General features: G+C 41.6%; 2 protein-coding genes across 3 annotated transcripts; both read right to left on the bottom strand.

Moving 5' to 3' along the window:
* Positions 1–331: 331 nt before the first annotated feature.
* Positions 332–2,209, bottom strand: LOC115682696 (4-hydroxyphenylpyruvate dioxygenase-like). Its single transcript, XM_030606991.2, has 2 exons — positions 977–2,209; positions 332–634 (listed from the first exon to the last, which is right to left on the bottom strand). The coding sequence occupies exons 1-2, from the start codon at positions 2,131–2,133 to the stop codon at positions 448–450; spliced, it is 1,344 nt and encodes a 447-aa protein (XP_030462851.2). The 5' UTR covers positions 2,134–2,209; the 3' UTR covers positions 332–447.
* Positions 2,210–2,359: 150 nt separating this feature from the next.
* Positions 2,360–15,246, bottom strand: LOC115682695 (anaphase-promoting complex subunit 5). Of its 2 annotated transcripts, none has more exons than XM_056302271.1 (20): positions 14,883–15,246; positions 14,560–14,719; positions 13,822–13,943; positions 13,399–13,645; positions 12,583–12,754; positions 12,410–12,488; positions 12,224–12,309; positions 11,569–11,698; positions 11,386–11,418; positions 9,907–10,155; positions 9,576–9,653; positions 9,196–9,458; positions 7,840–7,899; positions 7,658–7,725; positions 6,914–7,019; positions 6,698–6,839; positions 6,261–6,359; positions 5,515–5,779; positions 5,100–5,167; positions 2,360–2,686 (listed from the first exon to the last, which is right to left on the bottom strand). In XM_056302271.1, exons 1-20 carry the CDS (start codon positions 15,051–15,053, stop codon positions 2,531–2,533), a joined length of 2,754 nt encoding a protein of 917 aa, XP_056158246.1. In that variant the 5' UTR covers positions 15,054–15,246; the 3' UTR covers positions 2,360–2,530. The 2 variants fall into 2 exon arrangements, with proteins under 2 accessions (XP_056158246.1, XP_056158247.1); XM_056302272.1 differs by having other exon boundaries at positions 13,822–13,940.
* Between the last annotated feature and the right edge of the window lie 1,577 nt (positions 15,247–16,823).

Below are 16,823 nucleotides of genomic sequence, written 5' to 3'. Positions count from 1 at the left end.
AACGAAATTAATATAATAAGTGATGTAGAAGACTGCAAGAGTGAAATTAAACACGTGGATCATGAGAAGTAAATATAATATTATATCACTTAATATATTGATTTTATAAATCAATTGTAGTATACTTAGCGCACAAAATTTGACTCCACTTACTTAAAATATGCGATTATCTGAGATCACTTTAATCAATCACAGAATAATTTATTCACAAAGATATCCTTTCTTCGCTGGACCATACCTCATCCGTGAACTTATGCCCTCACACCGAAACGAAAGCACGACAATAGAGAGAGTTTTCATGAATTTATATCAGCGATGACCAAACGCATCCAACTTCATCAGCTAAGAGCCTTTATTCTGTCATGCACCGGCACTCAAACATACAGTAACAAACAATGCTTCCATTAGAAACCACACTCAAGGAAAGAAATGGCCAAAGGCATCCATTCAGGCGGAGGCCGGCCGGGCTACGTGTCGGGCATCGAGCGTCTTCTCGTACTCCTCGAGGGACTTGAAGAGCTCAGCGATGTTGCCCTTACCGAACCCTCCGCACCCGCCCTCCTGATTCAGTTCTCCGTGATCGTCCTTGAGCATGCACCCCACTCTCTGTATGATCTCTAAGAATAGGGTTGGCCTGCACGGCACGGCAGCAAGAGAAAACAGATGAACAACAACAAAGGAGGGCCAACAGATACTTTAGCCTTTCGGAAAAATTAAATCCCACCTACTATTACTCAAGTTGGTCCTGGCTTAAAGCAGTAATCTATGGTAATTTGTTTGCTCCTGATATCAAATTAGAGTGACAAATTCAACCAAAATCTAAGAAAAAAGTTGGGACTTGGCTAACTAATGTAACTGAGGGACTATTCTATCAAGTTCATGACTGTCATGGTTATTCCTGTCTAAAGTGTCGTCAAAGGTTTTCGATAGACGATCGTAGCTCGTAGAGAGAGCCAGCATGAAATCGATCACATACCTATCACCCACAGGCTTAGTGAATATCTGGAACAGAATCCCCTCGTGGTCCCTGTCCACCAGAATCCCCAGCTCCTCGCACTCCTTGATCTGCTCGTCCGTCAACACGTCCCCGGCTCGGCCCTTCAGGTTCCTGTAATACGTGGGCGGTGGTGGCGGCATGAACTCGAACCCGCCAACCCCGCTCCGCTTCCTCATCTCCCTCAGCGTCCTGAAGATGTCCTCGCTCATCAACGCCAGGTGCTGCACCCCCGGGCCCTCGTTGTGCTCCAGGTATGTCTGGATTTGGCTCCTCCTCTTCGTCCCGAACACCGGCTCGCAAATCGTCAGGAGGACCTTCTTGTCGTTGTTCGCCAGCACGACAGAGTTGAGCCCGCTCTCATCGGTTCCGACGTCGTCCTTGGTGAACTCAGCAAACTCGTGGAAGCCGGTGAACCTCTTCACGTACGAGACCGCCGGGCCGAGCTCGTGGACGCATACGACGGCATGGTCGAGCCTCCGGATTCCGATGTCTAGCGGGAAGGAGGAGACCTCGTCCGTCGGCTCAAACCGAGGCAGGAACCAGGAGTCCGGAGAGGAATTGTTACAATTGGAGGCCGGGGTTTTGTAGCTGACGTAGCGGAGGACGACATCGCCGTAGAGGTGGACCTCGGCAATGGTGACAGCACCGTCAAGGATGACCGGTGGGGAGACCGGCTTGGTGCCCTGGGTGATGCTAATGTGGAAAGCGGCGTCGGCATCCTCGACCTCAACGGCGATGGCACGGATGGCGAGGCCGTGCTTGGCGGCAAAGGCAACGCAGGCAGAGTAGGAGAAGGTGGGGAGGGAGGTCATGGAGGGGGGGCCGAGGCCGCCGGAGGCAGAAATGGAGGGGGAGTAGGGGGCGGTGAAGAGGAAGCAGAGGTCGCCGGAGCGGCAGAGATAGGAGGCGTGGGTGGCATTGCCGGTGGAGAGGTCGGACTTGGCGACGACGGGCATGCCAAGGCCCCAGGAGAAGCGGCGGGAGGCATTGGTGGCGTCAGTGCACCAGAACTCGACGTGGTGGAAGCGGCGGACGGGGAAGCGGTCGGACCGGGGGTTGGACCGGACGAAGTTGGAGTCGCCAACAAGCTTGAAGTCGTCAGAGCTGGTAGTAATGCCGTCGTTTTGCTTGCCCATGGTTTCCGTTCTGGAAGCAATGCGTCGGTTGGCTTTGGTTTGTAAAAGGTTGTACGTCGGCAGTGACTGTGAGGAGGTAGCGGGGTGGGACTGTGAATATATGGAGGGGGGGAAGGGAGGAAATGGGGGGACACGTGGCATCAGGCGAGTGTAGGGAACGGAGGATGGTTTTTGGATCTCTCAGCTGAAGGCGGTCAAAAGTGAAACTAAGCACTTCATGAGTTCATGGTGCAACTTTGATCAAAGCAAAAAGCTACTTAAAACACGTGGCACAACGCAAAACAAAGGATGAACGAGAAAATGTGTTATGCTACATCATATGGATAATATATAACCGCACTACTGTGTATGACACATTTCTCCTCGTCGACTCTGCATCCGGCGGTTTCCGTCGCGCTCATTTTAAGAGAGGATCGTCCTCGTTGGCGACGTTTTCGAGCGCCCTGATGTGTTTCCGGAAAGACGATGCAGCTTGCTCTCTCTCCTCTAGTTGCCCCAGCTTGTCAAATGTGATCGCCATTAGGTAGAATGCTTCGGCTGCCAATTCGTGATACTGCGCGTCCAGCGGTACGAAGAATCAATCAAGTAAACAACTTGTCACCAATGCCCATAAGAGCATACGTAGCAGTCCCTTAATTCAATTGCGAGACCAAGTGCATATGACTTAAGTAGTAGCACCGACACGCGACACGAGACACGACACGTCACGATACGCAAACACGTTATTTCTCAAAAAATAGAGAAATTCAATACATAAGGACACGTTATATATTTAATGTATATTTTTATATATACATAATAAATGGTTATTTTTATGATTATTTCAATTAAATTAATTTGATTCAAATTTATAAATAAATAAATAATAAAAAAAGAGTGTCGGTACCTAAACGTTCTACACGTGTCTGACGCGACACAGAAGCCCCGGAGAGTATCCATGCTTCCTAGCATATGACAACGCAACAATTATACACCACACGAGAAGGCGAGGGAGAGCTGGCAAGGATATTAAGCTCCGACAAGATTTGATTGCAGACAATTTAAAGTGGGACAGGTGGTACTTTTGTTATTTTTTTCATGTTGCAGGAAGAAAAGAGTGAGCATTATTTGTTGAAAAATTTGGCTAAGTTTCTATCTTGATTTGATTGTCACTGTTGACAGGTAGGATTCTTTTCGTTTTTTTAAGAATTAATACCATAAAAAACCCCAAACTGATACACGTGTGACAATTTTACCCCGAACTTTTTTTTTTACCACTAAAAACCCCAAATTGGTACACATGTGACAATTTTACCCCGAACATACCTCAAAAAACCCTAAACTGATACATTTGTAACAATTTTACCATTAACATACCACAAAAAACCCCAAACTAGTACACATGTGACAATTTTACCCTGAACTAAATTTTTAATATTATTTTTTCGAAATTTTATTAATTTTTTTGTTTTTTCTTTTCTTTTTCTTCATCTTCAACCTTTGGCCGGTCGCCGGACCGGCGACCAGCTAGAGGCGGAAGCCGGCGAGGTCGGCCCCGCCGGCTGCTGGCAAGGGCCGCCCTCGCCGGCATCGGGCGAGGGCTGCCGTCGCCGGATCTGGCGAGGGCAACCCTCGCCGGCATCGGGCGAGGGCTGCCGTCGCCGGATCTCGCGAGGGCAACCTCGCCCGACGCAGCGAGGGTTGCCCTAGCCCTCGCCGGCGTGCCGGCAAGGACGACCCTCGCTCGATGTCGGCGAGGGCGGCCCTCGCTCGACGCCGGCGAGGGCGGCCCTCGCTCGACGCCGGCGAGGGCGACCCTCCTCGCCCGGGCGAGCGAGGACAACCCACGCTCGACGCGGCGAGGGCGGCCCTCGTCGGATCCGGTGAGGGCGGCCCTCGTGCCAACGTCCTGGCGGGCAAGGGCCCCCTCGCCCGCCCAAGCGAGGTTGATCTCGCGATGGCGGCCCTCGCTGAGTCGGGCGGGCGGCCCTCGCCGCGTCGGCGAGAGCTATCCTCACCCGCCCGGGTGAGGGCGACCCTCGCCCGACGCCGGCAAGGGCGACCCTCGCTCGAGTCGGCGACGGCCAACCTCGCCTGGGCGGGCGAGGACAGCCCTCGCCCGACGCCGGCAAGGGCAGCCCTTGCTTGAGTCAGGCGAGGGCCGACCTCGCCTAGGCGGGCGAGGGCCGACCTCGCCTAGGCGGGCGAGGACAGCCCTCACCCGACGCCGGCGAGGGCCGCCCTCGCCAGATCCGGTGAGGGCCGCCCTCGCCGGATCCGGTGAGGGCAACTCTCGCCTGAGTCGGGTGAGGGCGGCCCTCGCCCGCACCGGCGAGTTCGAGCCTCGCCAGCGGCCGGCGGGGCCGACCTCGTCGACTTCCGCCTCTGGCCGGTCGCCGGTCCGGTGACCGGCCAGAGGTTGAAGATGAAGAAAAGAAAAAATAAAAAAAATTCGAAAAAATAAAAAAATAATATTAAAAAATTATTAGTTCAGGGTAAAATTATCACAGGTGTACGAATTTGAAGTTTTTCGTGGTCAAAAAATTAGTTTAGGATAAATTTGTCACGGATTTACCAGTTTGGAGTAAAATTGTCACAGATGTACTAGTTTGGGGTTTTTGGTGGTAAAAAAAAAGTTTTGGGTAAAATTGTCACAGGTGTACCAGTTTGGGAATTTTGGTGGTAAAAAAAAAAGTTCGGGGTAAAATTGTCACACGTGTACCAGTTTAGGGTTTTTGGTGGTATTAACCCTTTTTTTAATGTCCAGATAGCAACAGGTTAGGAGTGATGACCATTACTAAAGTTCTTGCAAGGATAATTGCACGGCTTTAATAAAGGTTTCCATACGAAAGAGAGGGGCAAGATGCTTCACACATGAAATTGTCGGTTTCTCCATGAACCCAATTTTCATAGAATCTAACAGGTCTGCAACTAGGCTGGAAGAAACTGATACAATAAGCACTGCTTACATGAAGGAGTTGACGTACCTCTAAAATTTGAAGCTCATCCGAAGCTTCCCTCAGGGAATCCAGCACGATCCCTGAAGTTTCAGGAACTGCAACCAGGATCAAAAGATAAGAAGGGTAGCATAACTGTGGATGTGTTCAAAAAAGGTAATGAATCCCTGCAACTACAGATAACACCACTCACGATGCCACAAAGCAAGAAGTTAACTGAAGGGATGTATAATATTGAATATTTGTAATGAGATGAATAAATTAGTAGCGATGCAGCCTCCTTCAAGAATGCACTTAAAAAACAACCAGCGCTAACAGATATGGAGCTCAATGTCGTCACTGTGTTCAATGCCTTATCATCTTCTAATGCAGCATAAGCAACACATTAACGGGGCATAGCACAGAGAACTACAAAGGTATCATTAGCAATTAAAATAGTAAATACCTGAAAAACTAGCATCAGACAGATGGCATTTTGCTTCTGCAATGTGTGCACGAGCACGAAGCTCCAAACCTCCATGACCAAGAATCATAGGAAGGGCAGAGTGTGTGAGGGTTAAGGCTCTTTTTGCATGGATCGATCCGAGAGACAGCCAGAGCTCAGCCAGGGTTAGAGTAGCTGAAGCTTTTAGAAGATCTAGATTGAATGACTCGCAAAACGAGAGACTGGCCAATGCATATGGAATTCCTAAAACAGCATTGCCTGATTTCTGATAAGAGAGAAAGCTAAATGTTAATAACCAAAAGAGGACATCAAAAAGGATAATGGCATTCTTTTCATTCAACAGTGCACTGTTTCTAAAACAAAAACTGACATAAAATTATTAAGGGAGATCTAAGGGACCCTCCCTCCCTCTTTCTCTCTCTCAAGCAAGCTGGAATTGTTATGCACTGATGTACCCTAAGTAGCACCGACGCCGACACCGACACGCGACACGACACGACACGCCGACACGTCATTTCTCAAAAAATAAAGAATTCCGATACGTTGGAACACGTATATTAAATGTATATTTTTATATATACATGATGAATTATCATTTTTATGATTATTTCAATTAAATTAATTTGATTCAAATCCACAAATAAATAAATAATAAAAAAAGAGTGTCGGATGAGTGTCGGTGTCCGACACGTGTCCGACACCGACACGGAGGCCCCCGGAGAGTGTCTGTGCTTCCTAGGCTGTACCTTGTGTATTTCTGCAAGCAAGAGGAGGGTACTAGCATCCTGTACTCGCAGATTAAATTTATAACACATGCAGAAGAGTCTGTGCGCAACAGCTGCAGCCTGCAAAGACAAGTACATAAAAACAATCCATCTACATGAAAAACATAAAGACATCCATCTTTTATTCCATTTCCAGAGTTAAAATTAACAGCAACATCATGCAGACAATGGCACTACATCTAGAGTATGAAAAGACTTTTGGCAAATGACAAAGGAAACCAAACGGCAAATGTGGAGGACTGGCATATGTCATGGTTCCTTCTCTGGTAATTTATATCCACCTCATAGAAGCTAAATGAAAATCGCGTGGTAGGTAAATTGTGTTCATATGTATTCACGTAACGCACTATATAAATATCACTCGGTGGAAATCAGAAGTTGTTTAAATATGTCTAGACCTCACTGAACTGCTTGGCAGCAAGCAAAGTACGGGCATGACGAAAACTAGCTTCTGCCTTCAAATCCATGTCAACGCCTGTGACAGGTGATGCAAGGACTGCAAGCTCATCGCATACTTGTTGGGCCAACTTCAAGTGTCCACTGCTTCATGAGTAATTTGACAATGTCAAATTTTAACAACTAGAGGTTGAGTTAGGTACCAAAAGCACACATACCGATGTAAAGCGTGCTCGTGAAGTAGCTGCAATTTCAATACCATAATTTGTGATTTTGAAACTGATATAAACTTCTCCTCCACGGTCTTAAGAGCAGCAAAAGCAGCTAAAAGAAGAAAAATAAAAAAAAATATTAAGGAAGATGACATGAAGAGTTATACAAGCAAGCGCATAGGATATCTTCCTGTGCATCCATGAGAAGATAGGAAAAGGAACAGCCCGTAGATAAAAATTTGTAGGCCAGGAGAACATTTTACAGAAATTGAAAGGATTTGACAAGAACAGCAATTTTGCTGAAAAGAAACATGGAATCAAAGTCCAATTTTCTCTAATCTTCACCCTCCATATATGAAGATCTTGCATGTAAAAGAACAAATAGAAAATAAAGGTAAAAAGTAAAGGCAACATATAAATGTAAAACTTCACCAAATTGCAAAACCTGATCCAACTAAATCTAATCAAGCCCGCTAGTTCCCACAATTATATAAACCACATCGATACTCAGAAAAGCACCAACCAACCTAAACATAAAGAAGATTCAAAATTAGAAGAAAAAGATGGAGTGCTAACAGATCAAGGAGTATACAAGGCCTGGCTACAAAATTACTATGAACTCTCATAGATCCTACCAACTTCCTGTTTAAGACCTTCAAAAAGAAACAGGCAGATAGCAGAGTCCCTAGAAGAAAATTTTTTGATTAAAAGGACAGACTCCTATAATGGCTCTAGATCTTTTAACTCAACCTTTATATCCTTTGTATGCCGCTAAATACTGAATAAGCTTTCCGTAAGCCACTGCTGCATCAACTGAACTGAAAATATGAATAGAGTAGCAAACCTTAGGTCAAATAAGCTAGGATATTGAGAAAGGGCCTATAGAAGAGAGACATGTAAGGACATATATTTCTCAGAGATGTAAAACTTACCTGGCACAATCCACAAAGCAAGTCGCATAAACCAAAGCATTCATTCGAGCAAGAGGTGCACTGCAGGCAAAATAAAGGTGAAGCATCTAATTGGAAACAGAATGACTAACGACAATTCCTTTTAAATAATTCAATAAATGACAACGATAAAATCATCTAGAAATTCAATCAACCAACGAAGAGTTGACTAAAAGATAAGATGCATAAGCAGCCTATGCAACTCAACACATTATTCCCTAAAGTAGAACTAACCAGGTTTGAAGAAAGTTTTAATGCAAGAGATGTTTTCTACTGTTAAGCATGAGTTCACAGACAATAAACTACCATAAACAACCAATATCTTTAACAGTGTGCAGCTTTCAGTCAAAAGAACTTTTCTCGTTGAAAAGATCTTCTCTCCTTGCTTCATGAAGTCACACAGACAGTAACAATAATATTTCATCATCATGCATAAAATAATCTACCACATTTCACTAACAGAGAAGAAAAGTCCTTGTTCTAAACTATATCTTCAACAGAAAAATCCAATATGCCTAGTAAAAATTTTCAATAACAGAAAGATCCAAAGAGTTCCTCATTCAAATACAACCAATAGAGAAGCCCACAGAACCCTCTGCAATACGTCTAGGTAATTGTTGATGCAATTCTCTCATTGCAAAGAGGACTCAATATGCTTAAATATTGCTCAAATTGATTAAAGATAAAAATGGACCCTCACTGTGTGCTTTATATATTAATAACAGCATAACTCAAAGAGTGAGTTACGGAAACATGATACGACAAGACAAAATCTAGCAAAAACATAGATTTAGAACCCATATAATCTGCAATATCCATTTAAATACGAATCAAGAAGGATGACCGCCTATTTGGAAAATGAATTTACATAAAATCAAGATGGATGACTGCCCACTCAATGCCCTCTTTATCCTTGGGAACAAAAACGGCACCAGACATTTGCAACACTCAGTACATGCTTACATAGAGGGAGAAATCCTCATAAGCAATCATGAAAACAGAAAGACCTAGACATACTTTACAACTCGACAATGGACAAGTCAATTCAAATATTTAATTAGTGCTTCCTGAGTTAAAGCTCAAAAAACGTTCTATGAAGTATTAGATAACAAGAGAGAGGGAGATATACTCAAGTGATTACATATGCACATGATAGGCTAAATGCAATAGTATTAAGATGCTGAAATCCATAGCTCACAAAGAGAAAAGCTAATAAATAAGGACATTCCTATTAACCATAAACATCTGATTTACCGAATATCTTCAACAGGTTCAACCGTACACAGTATTTTAAACCATCTGTTCCGATGGCAACTTAACCTCTGAACGAAATATTACCTGCCATACATTTCCCATGCTGTGGCACGGAGCAAATATGAAGCACCAACCAGTTGCGACACAGATCCAGGAATAGAATTAGGTTGAGAAAAGAAACTGGAAGCATTAGATCTATTCCCAGGTTCAGTTTCTTCAAAAATTACTGATGAACCACTTTGTCTGTGTAAATTCTTAAGCCAAGTAGTACTCAATGAACCATCAGTTATCATCATGGAACTTTCGACGTCGAAGTCACTAATCAAATTAGAACTTAATCTCAGTTCCTGCAATAAGAATTGGAGGAAGCATGAAGCAGAATTAAGCAAATTAAGAGGTAAAACAAAACCATGCAGTTTGCGGACGGGTAATAGCAACACATATTCTAAACTAAAAGACATTACCTTGCAAACATTAACTGGGCATGTTATAAGCTGCATGGAAGCTTTGGGACCAAAGGATAGCACGGGTCTTTGTACATGCTGCACATTGTACCAGAAAGCAACAAGATTACAACATATGTCTAACCCTCTCAAAGACTCCCTCCCTCCCTCTCTCCTGCACGTAAAAAATCCACTAAAGGAGAACTGACTGACCAAAACTACAGTTTGTAAAAACAGTATCACCGGCTCAAACACTCCATCAGACATTTCACTTAGTTCAGGAATCATTGCCCTTTCTCCTTAAAAGAGAGGATATGCATACAAGAATACAAGACATAAATTTATATCTCACCATTAAATGAAATTTAGCCATCGCAAGATGATTGGAAGCCACCAGTCTTTTTAACTTCAAGATTTCAGCTCTCTTTAGAGATTCTTTCAAAAGTACAAAGAGCTGCTGGTGGATTGATGATGACGTTCCCATGTTGGCAACAGGTGAATATGATGATCCAAGTAGTCCACTTGCATTTGATATACCAATTTCAGACAGCAAGTTACATATAGCTGCCAAAGTGTAGGCAAGACAGGTATCATTACTGTGCTGCACAAGGTAAAAAATTCAACCTCGGTGAGAATGTAACATTTGCAGTTTTAAAATGTGTCTTTGTGCTAAAGACCCACACAGCTTCTCTTAGGCTAGCCCATGAACAAACTGGGTCTCTTAGGCTAGCCCATGAACAAACTTAGAGCAGAACAACTGTATCCAAAACAACACTTACCATCAGAAAGGCTGCTAACTATTTCAGTCTGAAAGCCAAGAAGGCTATTGTTTTCCAGCTTATCTCTAAATTATAGACCTAGAATTTCACAGTTTGTTCTTTTATGGTGCCCTCGAGGTACCGTGTGAGAAAAGGAAAGAAGGATTAACTAAACGATGGTCAAATGGGCATTAGATGTAGCAGATTGCTATTTTATAGTAGCAATGGCAATTATTAATCTTGGACCCGTAACAGTCCATCGATTATGTTTTCTGACAGTATACTTGTCAAAGTGGAAAATGAACTGTGGTTTGGAGTCAAATAGGATGCAATCCTCTCATCTTTAGATACATGAACTTAAATTTTTACATAAGGTAATCTACTCAAGTTGAATGAAATAGAGACCGGGAGGTCATTTGATGATTGGTCAATCTATGCATTCTCCTCACCCCCCCATGATGACCAATCACACCCAGCCTCAGCTTCTTCAAACAAAAGTGAAGCATCTGAAATCGTTCTCTTCAAGCTCCATCATAGACATCTCCAAAGTTGACAAAAATTGGCACCAATTACTTTCTAAATAAGTCTCTAATAGGCCTACTTTTGAAAGAAAGTAACCTTACTGATCTCTAATCTTAAACAGTGACAAGTTTTCGTTCCAAGTTATTTTCCAATTAATCCACAATATATGTCCAAATATTCAGAACTCCCATGAACAGCAGGTTCTGGAAAACACATGGATACTATATCATCACAAGACAGACTTACAAGTGATTGTCTGGGTCAACTATCTTGTAACATGCTCTTGACACATCCATAACTAATTTGCCCAAAAGGATATCTGGCTACACCAACACATCTGATTCATTCTTAAGGAAGAATAAATTCAATTAACTTGCCGCTAGGTTGTCACGTCAAATTTTGAAACCATATAAAATGAAAGCACTGATCAGATGATAATATCAGTCAACAAGCTACTATTCCTATATAGATAACAGCAAAGAGAAACTTCAAACAGAAAAGAACATGAAATGAATGGCAAATTTGTATTGAGGGATGAGATTATGGATTACCTGTTGGGAGACACGAACTGCTTCAGTCAAAGCCTAAACACCAAAAAAAGAAGAAAAAATATTAAACTTATTAAAGCATGAAAAAGGATGCTGAAACTGATCGAATCAGACTTAAGGGAAACATGGAAACAGGGTTGGTTGCTGTTCTAGATCATATGGATGAGACTGCTCTCCCGTTCTTACCTCCACAGCTTGCTTAGGATGACCAAAGTGAAAATGCAACATCCCTGAACATAATAAAGCAATCTCATATCTTCCAATATTATTGAAGCCAGATGAGGGAGGAATACCATCAAATCCTTCTATCCCTGCACTTTTATGTTGACAACATTTAAATTAGCATATTGTCAGAGATAATTTACCGCCAAATAGTCAGAAGAAGCTTCTAAATAGATAGATAGACAAGAATCCAAAGTTCAACAGAATAATAACTCAAGAAACTCAAAATTCCAAATGGGATTCTAGCTCACAATTATCACAATTTATAAGTCCTGAATCTTAAGTGATTAATTCACTCTGATTCCCTTCATGAAGCAATTTTCGGGAGTGATCGAAAATACGAGTGGACATCAAATTATTGTTTAAAGCCTGATTTTATACTAAATTAATTACCTTTTTAGCTTCTTGCTAGTCCAAAAATAGAATAATAGTCGTCGTCATTAAGTCAAATTTTTTTAGGCTTTCAGCCACGACGTCTCCAATTATAACTAAAATTTCAGGATGGAGTAACATCTATATAACTAAGATGACAAATTAAATGCAGGTTATGCATGGACTAGGCTCCACAACAACTGAAGCACCATGGCATCATCATTTAATACTAGTCATCAATATTTACCTATAATCAAAATATTTATGCAGATTCTCCAAAGCAGAGGCATAGTCATCGTGGTATAAGCTGTTTAAGTATCGTAAAAAGTGTACCTGAAACCAAAGCCACCACCAAATACTTCAGCTTCCAGCATAGATGTCAACAATTTTAAAGAAAGGTCAAAAATAAAAAACCAACAACATGATAACTTACACGATGTAATTCAGGTGCCAACTTTTGAAGTTGCCCGAGTATAAACTCTAAAGCATTTAAAGGGAAAGAGCTACCATGCCTGTCATTGAGATAAAATACAAAATCAAGAGCACTCTTGTTTAGAAACAAAAAACAGAGAAATAAGAAAGAAAGGAAAAATAGGAAAGAATTACTTCTCGATTGCATCTGTTTGCTCTAGCAGGTATCCTTGTATTTGCCAATTTGAACGCAGGAAAAAGCCATGATCAACAGCCCCAGACGAATCATCAAGTGTCATTGCATAAGAACAAGCCTCTTTCCCCTTTGCGTTCTGTTTAAACATTGGTTTGGCTGAGAGTTCGATATCTGTATGTCGAGGTTACCAATACGTTGTTACTAGCTTGCAACCCTTCTGGGTGGACAGGTCTTCAACTACTAATAAACAGTAGAGCAACAGCACTGTAGACAAAAATACAACTTTTCATCCCATAAGGTGACTCCGTGACTTGATCTCACGCAATCTCTATTGGCTTAGGCAAGCAAAAACAAGCCAAGACTTTGATAAGTGGTGCTTTCAGAAATATTTCTAAATATTTGTTAATAGTGATAATACCATGTAATGGCCTTCAAAATGTAGTTCCTACCATAGCCTTGTTCAGTAGTCTTCAGCATTTTAAGATGCTATATAAATAATTGAGCACCCATACCAAGGTGCACTCCGCACATAATTATCAAGACTGCTGGTATTCTTAGAGGTGCACTCTCAGAAAGTATTTAACAATTTGCATGAAATGCATTACAAATATTATAGCTCTATTGCACGGTAAAAAATGATCTTGTCAAAAATTACTTTTCTCATTCTACCCACATTCACAAGCAATTACCAAAGGTTTGCCATCTGAAGCATTCATCATCATTCAAAATTCTCTCTTAAATTACATGCAAACATCTCAAATAGTACTGCTGTCAGGAGGGCACTGCTAACGGACCATTTTTTAAGTTAAAGTTACCTTCAACCAAACCAAAGATCGGAGAGGGCACATGAAGGTGAAAAGGAATCCGCTCTCCAGCCTTCTTCTTAGTCTCAATTTCTTCGGTAACTTTCTCAAAAACAAAATTTTCGAGGTCCATATTTTCATACTCTGATGCTTCCATGAGATTAACACCAGAACCATCCAAGTGGGCCTCATGAGGAGCACGGCTTGAGAGGACTTCTTTACAGTACAAAGAAATATTGGTCAAAAGATGGCAAACACCCTGCACATTTAACATTTCTATTGTCAAATTAACAATAATTGCTCAGATAACATTTTCAGACTGATCTTCTTTTACCCCATGTGAAAAACGATATTTCGAGCATTCATGTGCTTGCAGGTACAAGAAAGTGAGAAAAGGAGCATTTAAGCAGTTCTAAAGGAGGGTAGCTAGAGTACCTCGAAGGACAGGAGATTAAATGCAAGTATGCAGCGGCGAAGAAATATCCCAAGGTTGCTATTTGGGTCCAGTATAATCTGGTCATCTTCAACAACACCAGCATGTTGGCCAGCAAGGGCTCCTGGGTAATATATTTCATAAAGTTAGATTTACAATTTAACTTGTACTCTTGCAGAAAATTGAATCGTTCGAACCAGTTCATGAGAGAACAATGCAACATGTCCAGTACCAAACTGTGAAGATGAAAAGATAAAGTAAGAATTTCCTGAGTAAAGGTTCAGCGTCCGCTAGATGAGGCACTTTCAGCAAGATTGATAACCATATAGAATATTTCAAAATGTCCAAAGTACTTATGATATTTGTAGAATCCATAATTCTAGGATGATATACTTTTATTCAATTTAGGCATAAAACCAATTGGGAAAACGAAAAATGTTCACCTAAGCGTTGAAGGATATTGTCCACAAGACTATGTAGGATTGGGATTTCTAATCGCTGTTTAGCTTCCCTCTTTTTCTGTTTTCTTAGGCTTCGCGCTTCGCTTTTAGCATCACTCATAACTTATCAATACTTAACGAAGTGAAAGATAGGTAAAGAGGTCCAAGAGAACAATGAAGCAGCAAGTCATACCCCGCCCTTGAGTATTCGCAGGAGCTAAATCACCCGGCATCACACTCATTATGCAAACGCAGAGAGAAATTAATAACAATACATGAACACGAATGAACCAAACTGACCTCGCATTTCAGCGAAAAGGTTAAATAGATCATCCGGAGCAGACAGAGAGGACAGCCTGCTGAGTAAGTGGTCAGCTAACCAATCGATCGATGAGTTTCCAATTTCCCTCAACTGATTTATCAGGTCATGCACCTTTGGCTCCAATATATCGTCACACGACTGCATCATAGAATCACACATCCTACCGTAAAAACAAAGCTCCATACACTCACATGTGCAAAAACAGTCCCAGTCAAAGCTCAACAGGAGATAGCCAACATCAAATCGGAAATGCAGATAAGAACCTCAACCTAGGAGGAGCTCACGGAGAGTAACGGAGTACCTTGGTGAGGGCAAGCAAGAAGAGGCCGAGGCTGTTGTGCTGAGCGAAAGAGGAGAAAGGGAACGGCACGAACAGTTGATTCGGAGAAGCGTAGACCTGCAGGAGTATGCAGAGCGAGACTTTGTGCGGCGTGACGTCGAACGCGCCCGGCACCTTCACTATTCCCGCCATCGCCGTCCGCTACGCGAGCATCTGTAGGTGCTACGGATTGATCGTTGCAGGCGACGGTTTGCGGACTATCACGGCAATGTTGACGCGCCCGAGAAGAAGGAAAAAGTCGGTGAAGATTTGTCCGGCGAAGGAACGTCGCTGGATCAGGATTTGCCGACGACGACGATGACGACGACGACGATGTTGGCGATGAAATGGTTTTTAGGGTTTTTTAGGGGATTTTCGAAAAAAGAGCCGGGAAATTGGCTCGGAATCCGGGTCGGATCATGTCGGTGTCGGGCACCCGCAACCTGCTGCTCGCAAAATTGGACCGGACCAGACCGGACCGGTCAGTTCAATCGAGAACCGACAGGTCTCCGGCCCGGTTCATACTATATCGTGAGTGGTCAAGACCTGCCAAAGGAGGGGCAAACCGGTCATGCCGTATGGGCAAAAAACCGGATGTTGACTTTGTAAAATGGAAAAATGGACATGACATGGGAAAGTGCTCCTTAGCCCACACCATTATGTTTCTGTCCAGAACTAGTTTTCTATTCCCAGAAACAGATTTGGAAAAGAAACCCGTTTGGTAATACAATTCCATTTTTCTATTTCTAGAACAACTTTGTGTTCCGGAACTAGTTATGGACCAAAAATCAAAACAAAAAAAATAGATTTTCTGTTTCTAGACGGGAAATGAAAATCATTTCTAAAAGAACCTGTTTTCTCTCTTCAAAATACATCTCTTCCTAAATTTGGCCCCGGTCTGACCTGATCAGATTAATTCGAACCGGTTTGGTCCGATTCATTCTTGGGGGGGAAATAAAAAAATTTCTAAAAAAAATATAAAAAACGTAAAAAATTAGAAAAATCAGAAAAAAATAAAAAAAAATTCAAAAAATTCATTAATAAATTTTAGAAAATCCGGAAAATTTCTAAAAATCTCAAAAAAAATTTCAGAAAATCCATAAAAATTGAAAAATTGCAGAAAAATTCATAAAAATTTCCAAAAAATAAAAAAAGTAGTCAGATTTTGGGAAAATAGGAAATTTGGTGAATTTTTTCAAAAAAAAATCAAAAAATCAAAATTTTCAAAGCTTCACAATATAGCTTAGAATATCTGTGGTCACCCACTTTGAGTGAAATTTAAATTTTTTTAGGTGCCAAAATGGTATTTTTGAAGACTCCTTAGTTTAGGGATTTAAAAGGGGTTTTATCCTCTAAAAAACCCTAAAAAGGGTTTAAAACCCCAAAAGTGGTTCTAAAAAAATGGATTTCTGTTCTGAGAAATAGAAATTTGTATTGTTATCAAACGGGGTTCTGTTTCAGGATATAGAAATTTTATACTGTTATCAAACGAGTTTTTGTTCCATAAACATAAATTTTTTGTTGTTATCAAACGGGTTTCTTTTCTCAGAAATTTCGTTTTGGGAACAGAAATAGAAAAATCTATTTCTGTTCCAGGAATTGTTTCTGAAATAGAACGGTTATCATTCGCGCCCTTAACTAACTAAATTGTCTGATGGATATTTTAAGGGGCAAACATTATACTTAGGGCATGTTTGTTTCGCGAAAAATAAATAATTAAAAAAATATTTTATTAAAAATAATGGCTTGTATTTCTTATAAAAATAAATCAATATTTTCATCATTTAAGAAAAATATTTAGATATAAATTATTGTGGATAATGAAAATATTTTTCATTGATTAATTATTTCAAGCGATATAAGCGATCATTTTTTGGAAAATATTTTTCAAATTATTTATTTTTCACGAAACAAACGGAACTT

Source organism: Syzygium oleosum, unplaced genomic scaffold, assembly GCF_021117445.2.
Source record: "Syzygium oleosum isolate NSW1041296 unplaced genomic scaffold, Sole_v2.1 Sole_v2.23, whole genome shotgun sequence".
Lineage (NCBI taxonomy): Eukaryota > Viridiplantae > Streptophyta > Magnoliopsida > Myrtales > Myrtaceae > Syzygium > Syzygium oleosum.
Note: the sequence above shows the minus strand (reverse complement) of the source record. Positions and strands in the feature narration are given on the sequence as shown.